General features: G+C 37.2%; 1 protein-coding gene across 9 annotated transcripts in view; it reads left to right on the top strand.

The window, feature by feature from the left end:
* RANBP3 (RAN binding protein 3) overlaps window positions 1-17235 on the top strand; it is an 84775-nt gene that overhangs the window by 43519 nt on the left and 24021 nt on the right. For 8 of the 9 annotated variants that reach the window (XM_074203800.1, XM_074203797.1, XM_074203795.1 and 5 more), the window contains 6 exons: window positions 1056-1127; window positions 3208-3273; window positions 8371-8463; window positions 10768-10880; window positions 13878-13997; window positions 15477-15580. In XM_074203800.1, coding sequence (XP_074059901.1) covers window positions 1056-1127; window positions 3208-3273; window positions 8371-8463; window positions 10768-10880; window positions 13878-13997; window positions 15477-15580 — 568 coding nt within the window. The remainder of the gene's footprint in view (window positions 1-1055; window positions 1128-3207; window positions 3274-8370; window positions 8464-10767; window positions 10881-13877; window positions 13998-15476; window positions 15581-17235) is intronic. The other variant, XM_074203798.1, reaches the window with a different exon arrangement.

Raw genomic sequence — 17235 nt, forward strand, 5'->3', positions numbered from 1 at the left:
TTATTGAGAATTCTACATATTTCCCATTCCTACACATTCACATTTCCCATTAATCAGAGCTAATTCTGCTTAGAAAAGAGATCAGGTGAGACTGGACTTGTGGATGAAGATACACTCTGGTTTTTAGTGGATAAAATCCTGAGTTGAGAGTCGAGAGAGAGAGATTGAGATTTAATTTATTAACCTTTATATTTTTGCATTATATAGATTTCTGTTTCCTTTCCACCACTTCCCTCCCAGAGACTCATTGCTTTTTACATTTTTGGGTTTTTTTTTTTTTTGCAAGGTAGTGGGGTTAAGTGACTTGCCCAGGATCACACAGCTAGTTAATTGTCTAAGACTTTTTACATTTTTTTAAATAGGAAGACAAAGAAAAATCAGTATATCAAATGTTGTATATACTCTTTTTCTGTATACAGATACAGTATATCAAATACGGTCAATATATTTTTAAAATTTGACTATATACAGTGTTCCTCACCCTTTTTTTACTCCACCTACCCCCCTCAAAAAGGAGTGGTAGGAGTTGAGGGATATGTTTAAAGCTTATCTTTGGTAGTTCAAAGCTCTGTGACTTTGGTCAAATGGCAGAAAGAGAACTAATGGTTGGAAATTGCAGAGAAGATTTGAGATCATTGGAAAGATAAGCTTCCTACCAATCAGAACTTTGAATGGGATGGTGAACTTCACTGGAGATAGAGTCTAGATGGTCATTTGTTAATGTTGTAGAGGAGATTGATCCATTGACAAGAGATGTATGGCTTACCGATTTTGAGTAATCAAGAGTTGCTGTGTAAAATATTACTCATGTCCCAAATTTTCACTGTAAATATAGCCAATAAATACAATGCTAATTTTAAAGGACTTTTATTGCAAACATTTTAAGTATCTTGTCCATGATGGTATAATAATCTGTCTCATGGCTGTAAATCACACATTTGTATTTTGAAAGTTGATACTTGACAGAGAAATGATCTCTTGTGTCTTCCCTTTTACTCATGCTTTTTTTATTTCCTCCCACTCTTTTCCCTTCCCCCATACCACCTTGATGACAGTATCAAAAAACAATGTTTTTATGCCATCAACCTTCTGTGAACCATCTGCAGGCAATTCTGACTCAGAACCAGGTGAGCTTCCCTAGTCTGTTTGCTCTAATGAACAAATACTTAGGGATTTTTCCCATGATACAGATAAAGGCAGTTTATGTTGGCCGGTATTGAGAATCCAAATAACCTGAATTGGGGTCACCTCAGTAGTGACCAATAAATTGTGTATCTTATACTAAATATTGCTCTTTCTTTAAACCTCATGGCACTTTAAAAAAATGCATTCATCTTTAGATTATTTGTAGAAAAGGGATTCATGGAATGAACAATTAAAAATAGATGTTTCAGATTTAAAATACATTAAAACTTTATTGGTAGTACTACACATTTCCCATGCAGACACTAACCAGACCTGATTCTGCTTAGAAATTCTTCTGAGATCAGGTGTTCTTCTGGGTCTTTATTGAGGTGAACCATTCACATGATTTCTGCTGGTACTTTTATCCCATGAATGAGAGGTGAGAGGAAGGCAGGAAAAGTCTTAGAAATGAATCTAGTGGGGCAGCTAGGTGGTGCAGTGGATAGAGCACCAGCCCTGGAGTCAGGAGTACCTGGGTTCAACGGTCTCAGACACATAATAATTACCTAGCTGTGTGGCCTTGGGCAAGCCACTTAACCCCATTTGCCTTGCAAAAAAAAAAAGAAAGAAATGAATCTAGGAGTTTTTAATCTAGATCCATGGAGTACGTGAACAAATTTTGCGCCTTTATTTTTTATTTTTCACTAACTTCCAACTGAAATTTAGCCTTTCCATCAATTATTTAAAAACATTACTCTGGTCCATAGCAACAAAAAAAGTTCTGGAAAAAGTATTTATTTAGCACTTAATATGGGGACACAAACGCAGTTGAGTTCTTACCCTTTAAGAGGGAGCTGGAAGGCAGTGATTGGGAGGGTTCAGAACAAGAGTAGCTGAGTCTAGGGGCAAGGTGTAGGCCTGACTCTGGGGCTAATGAGAGCCCAGAGAGATTCTAGGTGTGGAGTAAATGGAATTCATTTCCTTTTTCTAAACCAATGGCTTATGAATAAAATCTGGTTAACCCAAATAGAATGAGTGTTTTAAAAAAAGTAATTTGTGACTGAGTTTCCTAGTTTTATTATTCAAAATTATGTTATCTTTCTATTCTGGTATTCAGAGAATTTTACTCTGCTGGTATACTATTACTATTCATTGTGTAGCCATTAGGTCCTGCTTTTTAAGCTTTTAGGAACATTTCCTACTTTATAGAGAAGAATTTCTACTAGACTTTTGAAGTAATTTTTTTTTATTTAGAATGATAAGATTTAACATACTCCTTTTTAATTTTTTTTTTTTTAGTTATTTGCAAGGCAATGAATGGGGTTAAGTGGCTTAAGTGTCTGAGGGCGGATTTGAACTCAGGTCCTCCTGACTCCAGGGCTGGTGCTCTGTGCACCACCTAGACGCCCTAACATACTCCTTGAGGTGACTCTTAGATTTTCATTATAGTTCTTTAGGAGTTTACATGAGAATTCCTACCCCTATTTAGCAGTGAAGTCATCCAAGCCTAGAGGAGGATTTAGGGATTCTGGTTTTGAAAAGCAGGTCTGTTGAGGATTCTTATTTTTAGGTCTTTGTGTCTTTTTTTTTTTTTTATCAAAAAGCATTCTAAATTTTTAAACATTTCCAGCTGGGGGGGGGCGGGGGCACTGTGTCTATACATTGTACACTCTTAGTGGTTAACCAACCTTGGTTAAACCCTGGAATTTTGCTCCTTTAGCCAAGCATATCTCTTTCTGTGCAGTAACTTCTCTACTTTCACTTCTCTTAAGTCATTATCTAATTTTCTGTTGTGTTGTCTACTCCCACCCATTCCAGAATCATTGAATCAGTACCACCCATTTGTATTGTCTACAAAACAGGCTCTTTTCAGCAGCTCTGTAGCTCTTACTTGGGGGGGTGGGGGTGGGGATTCTTCCATTTTGTTTTAATTCAGGTCTTTTGAGGTCTTTTCCTTACTTCTTTGGGCCTCCCTCATTGACTGCTGGGACTAGCAGCCCTCATTTTCTTTGCCCTGCTGCATCTCTGGCTTAGACATCCAGCCGAAGGCCTGCTTTCTTACCTTTTGTATTGTACTTCTAGAGGAAAAGAGCAGTGGATTCCGACTGAAGCCTCCCACACTTATCCATGGTCAGGCACCCAGTGCAGGTATGTTCAACCTTTTATTTCTTTTTTCTTTCTTGGGAAAAGAGAGGTAAGTGAATTGTTGAATTTTGGGGGCTTTCCTTCACAGAGAAGATGCTAAAGAATTCAGGGCATATCATCTGCTTTTGAAATCACCTTTATTATATGAACATGGAATACTGGAAAAGTTTTTTTGAGGAATAGAATTTGAATATAGACACAGTGTGAGATAAAAGATATTCATGTTGATTGATTTAGCATGCCATTCTACTTCAGGAGGGGAAGAATAATGTTTTCATTTAAAGGTCTTTTGTGTTTATCTCATCATTGGGAACTTTATTGGAATACCCCAAAAAATGATTTGGGAGAGGGAGTTATAATACTAAATTTAATTTCCTTCTTTAAAAGGTCAGTAGTGTTGGAAAACTATTAATTTTTAGCATTTAACACTTTTAAACTATTCAAGCTCTCCTTCACTACCTCTATACAACATTGAGAGTTCAAAGGCTTTACAAGTAGAGTAAAAGTTCTGATAGGTCCTGACAACCTGGGAAGATTTAGGTTAGATGTACTCTGTCAAAGGACCAGTGGAGAGGCTTATCACTGCTAGAGATTGGCTATGTGGTGGTTTTTTTTTGTTTGTTTGTTTGTTTTTGCCACTCCACCTCCTGAAGATAAGGGTTGGAAAGGTGGGGTGTGATATGTGGTAGTTTTTGAACAAAATAGTGAAATTCTGGAGCCTTGATATAATGAAGTATCTAAGCTTCCCAGCATCTAGTAGTAAAGATGGAATAACTTAGGGGCCCGGGAGTTCTGTAAAAAAGTAGATGGATCCTCACATTGGCTCTTGTAGCTATAGATTGGGAAGAAATTAATAGATTTCTCTTTTACCTGACTTGTCAACTGAAACTCCCTTAGCCTTCGAAACTTACTCATGCATTAAAAATTTGCACCCAGTTAATTGCTTGAAATTATAAATTAAATTTCTGGATGTTCTTTAGGTCTTAATACTAAAGCTTAAAACTGCTCTAAGACTTTTGTACTACCTATATAAGAAAGACCTGCTTAGTCATTTGAACAGTCAGCAGAAGTGATTCTCATTTTATTTTCAGTTTTAATTAGGAATGGATAAAGAACCCATGTGGGACAAATATAATGCACTTTTTTTTCCATCTAAACAAGAACAATTAATAGACTTCTGATGCTTGAAACAAATTTTGGACCTGAATAGCTTAATTTTTTTTTTTGCTAGAGATGCAGAGTTCTATAGCTTATCATAAATTCCAATTTTATTATTCATTTAAAGTTATTTATAACTTGATCCCTTCTTGCAATTTATTCCTTTCCATACGATCTATGATGCTGTCCTCTCCCTCCTCCCATCCCACTTCCTTCTTCCCCTTACTCCTTACTCTTTTACCTACACTATTCATTTTCTTTGCTTTCTTCAAGATTCAGCTTAGGTCTCAGCTTCTGCAGATCTTTCCCAATCCTCTTTCTTCCCTCCTCCTCCCCCTCACCACTAGGGCCCTTCTTGTAGATAATTTTCCACATCTATCATCACTTTATGCAGTTTTTAACATTAACTCTTATTACAGTGTTTTCAGTTGTTTTGGGTGGTGTAGGTTTTTTTTGTTTGTTTGTTTTTGTTTTGGATGGTTGTTTCCGGTCTCTATTGCACAGTGCCTGGCATGTAATAAGAGTTTAATAAATGCTTGTGGACGTCTTATTTTAATGAATTGGAGTTTTCAGCTGTTACTAATCTAAAGACAAAATGCTGGTTTCTATGACTGGGTGAAAAGGGATCTAGGTAACTCCTTTTGAGAAACTTTTTCATGAGTGTAGTTACTTTTTATTTCTGGATCAGAACATGGATTTAAGAATCTTATCCTGATTTATTTAGGGTATTTTTCCATAAATAATGAATTTACTTCATCTTTAGTATCTCTGGGAAAAGTGAGTTTTTCTTTTAGCTCAAAGTCCCTCTTCAAGCTACTTTGTCACAAGAAAACCAGTTTATTGCACATAGAGGCACCTTGTGCTTTGCCTTTATATAATCAGAGTCTTCATAATGAGACTATAGTTTTGGAAAGTGGAATATTTTTTAAGTTTTTTTTTTGTTTGTTTGTTTGTTTGTTTGTTTTTTTGCAAGGCAATGGAGTTAAGTGGCTTGCCTAAAGCCACACAGCTAAGGTAATTATTAAGTGTCTTGAACTCAGGTACTCCTGACTCCAGGGCCAGTGCTCTATCCACTGTGCCACCTAGCTGCCCCCGTTTTTTTTTTTATTTTGAGTTTTGCAATTTTGCCATTATTCTCGCTCCCTCCCCCCACCCCCCACAGGAGGCAGTATGCTAGTCTCCACTTTGTTTTAAGGCCACATTTTTAACTAGTGCTTTAGATTTGCATTTATTTTGAGTTCAATTAACCTTTGCAAGCTCAATATCATTCTCCCACCTGATACCATTTCCATTTAAAATTTCTGTCAGCTGAAGTGAAATTTCTATTGACATAGCATTGTCATCAATAGGTTTGTAAACAAACAAATCTAATAGCAGTTTTTAATATATTCATTTAAATGAGTATCTGTAGCTATATATTGTGTATGTGTCATCAGTAGCTGTAAAAGTAATCAACCTTTCTCCCATCAAGTGAGACTTTGATACTTAGCAGTTCTGTTAGCAAACTCATACAAAGCAAGTGATCAGTTTGATACCACAGACGTGGTTTTTAAAGTTTGTTTTTCTATATATTAAAAGCATAATATTTTCCCATGAAAAATTATTTTCCTATGTTTATTTTGCTTTCAGTTTTTGAAAAAGTTTTAATTTTTTAGATTTCATGCTGTCATGGCAAGCATTTATACAAAAAATACAAGTCTTTCTATCCATAATAGAACTTGCAAATTTTGAGCATTTTTATCTTATGTTTCTGTATTACTTTCTCTTTACTATTATTCATTTCTATTCTAATCACTATTTTCCATTATTAATTTCTATTTATCTATTCTATTGTAATTACTAATTTTTATTCTAATTTCTGTTACTTGTATTTCTGTATTTCTGTTTGCTTGTTCTCATAATTTGAGATATCAAACAATTTCAATTTGATTGTTTATAATAATCTTTCAGTATGTCATGCTTGACAAAATTAAAGATGTTGAGAAATTTAAAGATCAGTCAACAAGTACTTGTTAAGCAGTTATCATATGCCCAGCACTGGGTAACAACTGTAATGACTCTTTTAAGTTCCCTTTAAGATTGTTTAAATTTTAGTTTATAAATGCAGCAGTGCTTGTCACAAACTGCCAAATTAGTATGGGCAGGTTGCATCCATTCAAATTGGAGTTTGGCTTGTTGCCTCAAATTTTATCTCATGTGCACACACTATCTTAAATAATTGTTGTCAGGAATTTATGTTAGTCTTTGTTTTGTTGGGTTTGCTTTGAACTTTGTTTTTATTGAGGAAAAAAAGTGAATATATGGATGTTGTACTCAAAACTATCAATTTTAGGCATTCCTTTGAGGTCACTGTATGCACTCTCACCTACCCCTATCTCAAGTCACTCATAGTTGAAAAGTTCTACCCTTATATTGCTGCTTAGATTCATCATCTTGATGTGTGAAATATTCCCCTTTCAGGGCTTTATGTAGGTGAATTGAGGATTATGATGGTCATTCCATCAGAACTCTTTACTAAGACGATTTTCCAAATTGGAAAGACTTTGAGTATAGATGGTGTCTATCATCTCATGACCAGACTATCTAAGTATAAGTAGATAGAATCACTAATGAAAGGTTGGCTCTTGATGGATGAATTTTTTACCCCCACAGTAACTCAGAGAGTTATCTATTAAGATGTAAAAGGGTTACTCATCTATATTGGTAAAAGAAGCTGCTGCCCACAGGTGCGTTCCCCCCCCCCCATATTAATGCAGTTCTAGATTTTTGAAGTTTTAAAGTAGGGCATTTTTAAAAGCAGGTAATACTTAAATGTTTTTGAAAAGCCACTGTATTAGGAATCAGTAGAATTGGTTTGAAAGGTTTAGAGATGGGAAGCCCCTTACGGATAACCATCTCATTTTCCAGGTTGGGAAATTAAGACCTAGAGAAGTAACGTGACTTGCCTAGGTTCATACAAGTAGTAAGTTACAGCATGAAATTTGAATAGAGATTCTCTCATCCTAAGTAAAGTGGAGTATTTTGTTTTGTTTTGGCAATGCCTCTTTAGCCCCCCCCCCAATTTTTCCAAAATCCATATCCCAAAACTAAGATCCAGTTCCTTGAACAAGTTATTTAATCTCAATGGAGATCAGTTTCTTCATTTGTGTTAAGAGCACAGAATTGGGGGGTGGCTAGGGGGCACAGCGGATAGAGCACTGGCCCTGGAGTCAGGAGGACCAGAGGACCTGAGTTCAAATTTGGCCTCAGACACTTAATAATTACCTAGCTGTGTGGCCTTGGGCAAGCCACTTAACCCCATTGCCTTGCAAAAACCTAAAGAGAGGGGCAGCGCAGTGGATAAAGCACCAGCCTTGGAGTCAGGAGTACCTGGGTTCAGATCCGGTCTCAGACACTTAATAATTACCTAGCTGTGTGGCCTTGGGCAAGCCACTTAACCCTATTTGCCTTACAAAAAAAAAACCGAGAGAGAGAGAGAGAGAGAGAGAGAGAGAGAGAGAGAGAGAGAGAGAGAGAGAGAATTAAATTAAATGGTCCATAAAAACCCTTCCAGCTCTGATATTACATGAATCTTCAAGCTGTAGTTAGATTAACTCAAGTAGTTTTGACTATTTATGACTATGTTTAGAGTTGGTGTTTTCTTGAGTAGAGTATGTTGACTTTCCTAGGAATCCTTTGTAACTAGTTTAATTCCAAGTAAGACTCTATAAAGTAGATAGGAAATTTGTTTCTTTTGGCCTGAAAAGCACTTAAGACAAAAAAGTTAGAAACTAGTTGAGAGCGGTAGAAAGGAAAATTGTGACTCATCTATCAAATAAAGTATCCATCAAGTTATTATAGAAGCTTCTGGAAGTTACTTTTTTTTTCAGGTGTCTAAGGAAGTTGAGATTGTGAATTTTGCATTTGTAATCTTGAATCCTGGAAGTTTACTTCTGTTTTTAGGTCTACCAAGCCAGAAACCCAAGGAACAGCAGCGAAGTGTGCTACGTCCAGCAGTATTACAAGCTCCCCAGCCAAAGGCACTCTCGCAAACAGGTTAGTGTTTTGAAATACTTGGTTGTATTACAGAAAGTGATTTTAAATATAATTGAATCTGCAGACAGTGTCCTTGGAGTGTCTTGTATGAGAAACAGGGAGCAGGGAAGTGTTACTGGATCATGAAGTTCATGGAGAAGAGAGAAACTGACCTTGGAGTCAGGAAGACCTGAGCTCAAAGCTGGCTTTAAACACCTAACTGCTTGATGACCCTGTTTATTTCAGTTTCCTCAGCTGTAAAATGGGAATAATGTAAGGTTCAAATGAGAATTTTTATGAAGTGCTTGTTAGCACAGTGCCTGATACATAGTTGGTACAATATGCGTCTTTATTACCTTTCCCCCTTAAAAGCCATAATATTTTATACTTGATCCTGGAATTATTAATAGGGTGCTATACAGTTTTGAAATATGTAAAGTTCATGATCAGATCTACTCTTCAGGAAAATCAAGGGTATATAGAATGGGTAGAGGTAGAATGGAAGGGCAGGCAGATAGAAGACTGTTGAAATAGTTCCTGAAAGAAGTTCTGAGCAACTGTACTACAGTTGTGTCTCTGAGTAGAGAGGAAACATATGCAAGAGGTGGTATGATAGTAGAAGGGACAGGATTTGACAACTTAATTGGGTATATGAAGTGAGTGCAAGAGAGGAGTTGAAGAAGTCAGTTTTCATGTTGGGGATTATAGTAGTACTTTTGACAGTAATAAAGAAGTTCAGAAGAGGAGGGTTTGTGGAGAAAGATAAATTCAGTTTTGGACATGGTGGATTTGAGATTACATGAATTTGAAAAGCTTTTTGCATACAAATAAAATTCAGAATTGATGCAATGAGGATAAGAAGGGAAACAAATGAAAAAACTTTGAATTGGCTATCTTTCATAATATTCTAATATCTAAAAATTAAAGGCCACTCACAAAAAACCAAAAACAATTTCTCGATAGAGAAGTGATTTCAGAATAAAAATTCTCGAAATTATTGCAAAGTATTAGTGACCATATGGAAAGATACTACAAATGACTAAAAATGAGAAATGAAAAATAATATTTAAATCTGAAATTTCACTTCATATTCAGCAAATTGACAAAGGTGAAGAAAGGTGATGATGTTGTTCAGTCATGTCTGACTCTGTGACCCCATTTGGGGTTTTCTTGGCAAAGATAGTGGAGTGGTTTGCCATTTCCTTCTTTAGCTCATTATGCAGATGAGGAACTGAAGAAAACAAGGACAAGTGACTTGCCCAGTGTCTGAGATCAGATTTGAACAAAGGACTTAGTGTCTTCAGACCTGACACACTAACCACTGTGCCACCTAGTTGTCCTAATAAAAGGTAAAAGATTATTAATGTTGGAGGGGTTATAGACAGACAGGTCCAGGGTTTCTTAATATTAATTTCTTTTTCCTAGTCTCTCAGGAGAAATCTAGAAATATATTATCAACATCACTGGGAAAAAATTGTCAGATAGTAAAGAGATATTTTAGTACAAATCCATCTTCTCTGAAGAGCAGTTAGTATTAGTTATTGCTGCCCTGCCCTGAATTGTATTGTGACAAAATTGGGGTTCCTTCTCTCCCACTTGTTACCTAGCATAGAGAATTTTGTGTTCTGTACTTCTAACAAGGGCATATTAGTCTGGATGATGCCCAATGGCATTCTATGTACTTTGTCCTTTTCTTTCTTTCCTTCTCTTTTTCTTCTCCCCCCCCCCCCTTCCTTGCCATTCCATTGTCAGTTGCTAACAAAGGTATTCCTTTAGCTAATATAACTAAAATATCTTTTTGTAAGGCAAATGGGGTTAAAGTGGCTTGCCCAAGGCCACACAGCTAGGTAATTATTAAGTGTCTGAGGCCAGATTTGAACCCAGGGACTCCCGACTCCAGGGCCGGTGCTCTATCCACTTTGCCACCTAGCCGCCCCACTAAAATATCTGCTTCCCCCTCTTGGAGCTTTTTTTTTGATGCAATCATCTTTATCTCACCTGACATTTTGCTTTGTTAGCAAATCTAATCTTAGAGAGTTAGGAAGCTTAGTAAGTTTTGCCTTTAATGATAATTTTTACACAGGGAATATAAGCTTTTATTGTTTAATTTTCTTTTGCTTTCCAAGAATAATTAAATGTAGCATTGAGGTTTTTCCCCCTCAAGAAGGACAGAAACATAAGACTATATAGATTTGTGGTCTTCAATAGTAATTTAAAAATGTTTTGAATGAAAATAGACTTGCCTGTGACTCTGCAGTTCTTACTATAAAAGTGACTGTAGGTAGGAATTACTCTAATCCTCTGAATGATCCCTTCTTTTTGCAGTTCCTAACAGTGGTACCAATGGTGTTAATGTACCCTCAGACTGTCTAGGAGCAGCTTCATCAGAATCAATAAATAATAGTGCACTGAGGAGTCCTTCTGAGTCTGCTGACAAGGTAAGCTGGGCTTAACGTCTCATGACCCAGATGGGCGAAGAGAAGAGGCCCAAACAGAAGCATGAATGTTCTCTAGATATTACGGATTGCATAAATCGCTAGAGGTTTTAAGTATTTTCAAATTCTAGACTAATTTAAGAGTTTTCAAGTATTGAATTTATCAGGCACCTGTGGAAAGTGGTCATGAACAGTACTCATCCTGTAAAACCTAAAATCTTTCTTTTTCTTCTGTTCATAGAGACTGGAGGAAAGCAAAGTGAGGTCAAGGGTATTGGAATTTAGTTCAAAACAGTTTCAATAGATTACCATATTATTCCAATATGGGCAAAGCTGAGAATTCATCAGATGAGTTCAGTGCAGCTATTAATTTTTCTCCTGACAAGTACAGTTATTGCCTGATCATGGATGCATAATTCAACATTCCCATTGTCACTACATGATATGTGCTTACTGGCTTATATGATCTGAAGGGAAGATGGAAAAGCAGGTGGATATGTTTAAGTGTTGTATATGATAAAATTTCTTCCTTCCCTGGCTTCTATATTCAGTACTGCAACAAGAACTTTGTAGATATTTTCCCTAGCCTTTTCATCTAAGGAAATTTGCATTTAGTGCCAAACTAAAAGATGATTCATTCCTTCTCATTCATTTATATTTTAGCTTGAATTTCTTCTCTCTAAAATGTGTTTGGTCATTTAGCCTACTTCTTGGTAACAGCATTGTTGGAAAACTCACTACTTTAAAAGCTGCCACACTGCTTTGGGACAGCTCTGATCATTAGAAGGTTTTTCTTTCTCACAAGTTTAATTTGTCTTTCTGAAAATCCCGAGAACTGCTTACTGATTTGCTTTTCATTAAATTCAAAAAGTAACCAAAACATTTCATTTATTGCCTCTATAAGGTGATACAATGTTAAGACTTTGGGCCCAAATATTTTGTTTTTACTACTGACTTGAGCTTGCAGTGTAGTATATTAGAAAGAATTGCTTGGCAAGCAGCACTTATGTTTCCACTATTATTAGTGTTTAGAGATCATTGTGTAGTTAGGCAGACTGTTGCCTAGCATTTCAGGTTTGTAGCCACTTGTTCATGTAAAGATTGATATCTTAAAGTTGTAGCCTGGCATCTCCTTCTTAAATTTGTATTTGAATCAGCCATCCCCATTATGGAAATCCAAAATATCTTAAATCTACTTACAAGTTTGCATCTTATTTCAAATGTTTTCATTTGTCATATAAAATTCAGAAATGAAATCAGATTACGGCAGAGTCTCTTCCCTGCTATTCCAATTAATGAGGTGACTGAGATAGAATTTCAGAGATTGTATGGATTTCAGAGAGACCATTTGGTTCAAATCCCATATCTGAAGAGGGATCCTCACTCCTGAGAAGTGTCATCCAGTTGGTACTTCCACCCTCCAGTGAGGGAAATTCATTGCCTACCAAAAAGAGTCTGTTCTATTCTTGAGGGACACAGATTATTGAGTTTTTCCTTATATTGAGTCTAAATCTACTTCTCTGCAACTTTCACCCAGCATTCTTAGTTCTGTCCTTTGAGGCCAAGCAAACATTCTTCCTTTTTTAAAATTGAAATGTTATTTTTCCAATTCCATGCAAAGGTAGTTTTCATTATTCATCCATTGCAAGTTCCACATTTTTCTACCACTATCCCTTCCCTCCCCATCCCCATAAAGGCAAAACAATCCAGTAAAAGTTGTTATGTGTACAATTGTGTTTTACTTATTTCCATATTAGTCATGTTTGGAAAGAGAAAGAACTGAGGGGAAGGAAAAAACCAGGTGAAAGGAAGTAAAAACTTTAAAAAAGTGAGCATGGTATGCTTTCTTCTGAATTCAGACTCTGTAATTTTTTCTCTGGGTGTGGATGTCTTGTCCGTAGCAGGTCTCTCAAGATTGTCCTTGATTGAGGCTGCTAGGTGGCGGCAGTGGGTAGAGCACTGGCCCTGGAGTCGGGAGTACCTGGGTTCACATCTGGTCTCAGACACTTAATAATTACCTAGCTGTGTGGCCTTGGGCAAGCCACTTAACCCCATTTGTCTTGCAAAAATAAATAAATAAAAAAGATTGTCCTTGGTCTCTGAACTGCTGAGCAGAGCTGCAGCAGAATGTTGTTGTTATTGTGTACAATGTTCTCTTGGTTCTGTTCACTTCACTCAGCATCAACTCATGCAAGTCTCCACTGACGATTTCATACAATATACCATAACTTGTTCAGCTATTCCTCAATTGATGGACATATCCCCTTCAGTTTCCAATTTTTTGCCACTACAAACAGAGCTGCTATAAATATTTTTGAACATGTGAGATTGTTTGCTGTTTTTATGATCCCTTTGGAATACAGACCTATTAGTGGTATTGCTGGATCAAAGGGTATGCACAATTTTATTGCCTTTTGGGCATACTTCCATATTGTACTCCAGAATCAGCCTAACTTTTTTTCAACATTTCATCATTGCAGATACTTAGATTGCTATTATTGCCCCTCATATCTTCTCTAGGTTAAAATCTCCATTCACTAAGCCATTTGTTATTTTTTAACAATTTCTATCTTCTAACCACTTTTGATCCCTTCCTCTGGAAGTCCTTCAGTTCATCCAAGGCCTTCCTCAAATGTGGCACCTGTGATTAAACACTCGAGAGGTATTCTGACCAGGGCTGACAAATACAGCAAAAGTAGATTGTTGCTTGCTCTGGACACTATGACTCTTGGTGATTTTAAAATCCTGTTAACTTTCTCTGGGTTCTGTGGCATGGGAGGGGCTCACTCTCCTCCCCATCTCCACCCCCACCCCCCCCCCCACACACACACACACACCCTCAACCCTGCAATTGGGATGCTGCTTCAGGGATCTTTGGAGAAGGACTGTGACCACAGCTGATCCACATGTTCACGTGTTCAAAAGAAGTGCAGCTTCAATGAGATGGTGTTAAGTTGCTGATCTCGTTTGTCTCTGCTAAATGTCACTTCCTTTTTTTAGGAGAAAGAGCCCCAGAAAAATGAGTCTAGCAATACTTCCGAGGATGAGACCTGTGAGAGAAAAAAGCAAATTGCACAGCAAGCATTTATATTTGGGCAAAACTTGAGGGACAGAGTTAAGGTATCTAATCAGAGCAATGGCACTTGTATGATGCACTGAACTAATGAGATTATTCCTCTACTCAAAGTTCAACAACAGGGGAGATAATTGTTTATCATGAAATTTCATTTAAGCCCCCCCCCATTCAGGTGTTCATGGGAATTTTATTACATGCAATCCATTGTTTTGCTTACATCTTCCTGTTTGGGTGCTAAGATCTGAGCTCTGGGAACTCAATTTAAGTTGAGTCTCTTGTTTTTTCCACAGTGTATTTTGTTAAGTGTGAAGAACAGCCAACCTTTACTTTCAGAGAGTCTGCCTAATTCAGTGTACTCTTTAAGAGATTGAGTCCAGAATGAGCATAGTGATTTTGAAATACTTTGTCCTAATGAGCCCCAGCTAGGGAGACGCAAACTTTGTTTCTATTTTCATGGCTTTCTTCTATGTAAAAAGCAGTAGGTTGGGGGTAGGTGCTGGAAAGGTGATTTTTGTGCACAACTAGGCCACTGCATCATTAGCTTTTAGAGAAGGAAAGAAAAATTCTAACATTGTTTCCTTCTCACTGAGGCAGGCCAGGAATTCCCTTCCTAAGGGAAATATGTTTGCTGTAGTTGAACATTCTATAGCTAGGGGAGATTGTGAAAATGACAAAGTACTTCATAGATTTATATCAAAGCATTTGTGTCCCTTCCCCTGTTAATGGAAAAATGGATTCTGTCAATTTGCTGGTGAGCCAAATAAGAATTATCTCAAAAGCTTAAGAGGCAAAACAAAAGGTGGCTTGGTAGGAAGAATGGTAACATTTGTTAACACCTTCATCCTCTCCCATTTATGACTTTGAAAGTATATGTATTTGTTGTCATGGCTTCAAGCCTAGATTGATTCCTTTTGGGCTGTTTTTGGCAAAGAGATAGAAGGGCTTGGGGACATGGTGTTGGTACACCCTACTGGTGATAATGGTACAAGTATTGTCTGGGCTTATGTATAGAATTTTGAATTGAAAATGGGAAGAAAACCTCGAACCTGTCCTTTCTTTCCACTGTCACACGTTTGAGGGGGAGCCCTAGATCCACCATCAATTCAGGAAGATTGTAAAATTGTGTTGGGTTTAAAAAAAAAACTAATCATGTCTTAAGTAGTTTTAGTACCCTGAAGATTATTGTCTATAAAAGTCACTGCTTTCATCCCATTTTTGTTTATGTGAAAACTGGAAATGAAAATCTAGATCCCAGTTTAATTGTTATTTTTTACAAGCTCAGATCTTTTGAGGTTTTATACCTCCTGTACTTTTTCATTCCATGACTAAAATACAAGACTTGTTTTCCAGGGTTTGTATAGTATAATGTTCATCGTGGGCCAATGTATATAGGAGTTTTGGATTATTGTTTTTTTTTTTTCTGGGGTTTTATTTGCTTATTTGAGAGAGAGAATGAGAAAGGGGTGAATACTGGGAGTTAAATAATTAACTCAGTTTGAAATGTTTATTCTCTTGTTTCTCAGCTAGGACATGAAAATGTTGAAACAACCGACCTACAGAATGCAGGGCATTCTAGCTCTGAAACACCAACTGCAACAAACTATTTCCTGCAGTATATCAGCTCCAGGTGAGTAGCTGATGTGTCTTGTGATGCTCTCATACATGGCAATAAGCTTTGTTTCTTGAACAATAATTAGCAAAATTAGCACCCTTGGAAGTAAGAATGATTTTAATCAACAGAAATACCTCCCTATAGCATACTGAACTCAAGTTAGGAGACTGCAACTATCTTGCTCCAGAGCAGGGCTAAGGCTGTTCATCTCTCTGGGTTGTACCTTTCCATCTTATGATATGAGGTTATATGATCAGTCAGTCTCCAAGAAGCTGGGATTCTAAGATACTCAGTAGCCAACACTTGGCCAGAAAGGCAGGGCAGAGCAGTTTGAACTTGGGTGCTGTTATGATCAAGGTCACTACTTGGGGCGGCTAGGTGGCGCAGTGAATAGAGCACCGGCCCTGGAGTCAGAAGTACCTGGGTTCAAATCTGACCTCAGACACTTAATAATTACCTAGCCGTGTGGCCTTGGGCAAGCCACTTAACCCCATTGCCTTGAAAAATCTTTTTTTAATTTATTTTTATTAAAGATGATATTTGAGTTTTACAATTTTCCCCCCAATCTTACTTCCTTCCCCCAACCCCCCCCCCACAGAAAGCAATCTGTCAGTCTTTACTTTGTTTCCATGTTGTACCTTGATCCAAATTGAGTGTGATGAGAGAGAGATCATATCCTTAAAGAAGAGACAAGAAGTCTAAGAGGTAACAAGATCAGACAATAAGATCCCTTTTTTTCCTAAATTAAAGGGAATAGTCCTTGAACTTGGTTCAAACTCCACATCTCCTTATCTGGATACAGATGGCACTCTCCTTGGCAGACAGCCCAAAATTGTTCCCAATTGTTGCACTGATGGAATGAGCGAGTCTTTCAAGGTTGATCATCACCCCCATGTTGCTGTTAGGATGGTTCTGCTCACCTCACTCAGCATCAGTTCATACAAATCCCTCCAGGCTTCCCTGAAATCCCATCCGTCCTGGTTTCTAATAGAACAGTAGTGTTCCATGACATACAGTTTGCTACGCCATTCCCCAATTGAAGGACATTTACTTGATTTCCAATTCTTTGCCACCACAAACAGGGCTGCTATAAATATTTTTGTACAAGTGATGTTTTTACCCTTTTTCATCATCTCTTCAGGGTATAGACCCAGTAGTGGTATTGCTAGGTCAAAGGGTATGCACATTTTTCTTGCCCTTTGGGTGTAGTTCCAAATAGCTCTCCAGAAAGGTTGGATGAGTTCACAGCTCCACCAACAGTGTAATAACGTCCCAGATTTCCCACAACCCTTCCAACAATGATCATTATCCTTTCTAGTCATATTGGCCAATCTGAGTGGTGTGAGGTGGTACCTCAGAGAAGCTCTAATTTGCATTTCTCTAATAATTAATGATTTAGAGCAATTTTTCATATGGCTATGGATTGCTTTGATCTCCTCATCTGTAAATTGCCTTCGCATATCCTTTGACCATTTGTCAATTGGGGAATGGCTTTTTGTTTTAAAAATATGACTCAGTTCTCTGTATATTTTAGAAATGAGTCCTTTGTCTGAATCATTAGTTGTAAAGATTGTTTCCCAATTTACAACATTTCTTTTGATCTTGGTTACAGTGGTTTTATCTGTGCAAAAGCTTTTTAATTTAATGTAATTGAAATCATCTAATTGGTT

Source organism: Macrotis lagotis, chromosome X (genome assembly GCF_037893015.1).
Source record: "Macrotis lagotis isolate mMagLag1 chromosome X, bilby.v1.9.chrom.fasta, whole genome shotgun sequence".
Lineage (NCBI taxonomy): Eukaryota > Metazoa > Chordata > Mammalia > Peramelemorphia > Peramelidae > Macrotis > Macrotis lagotis.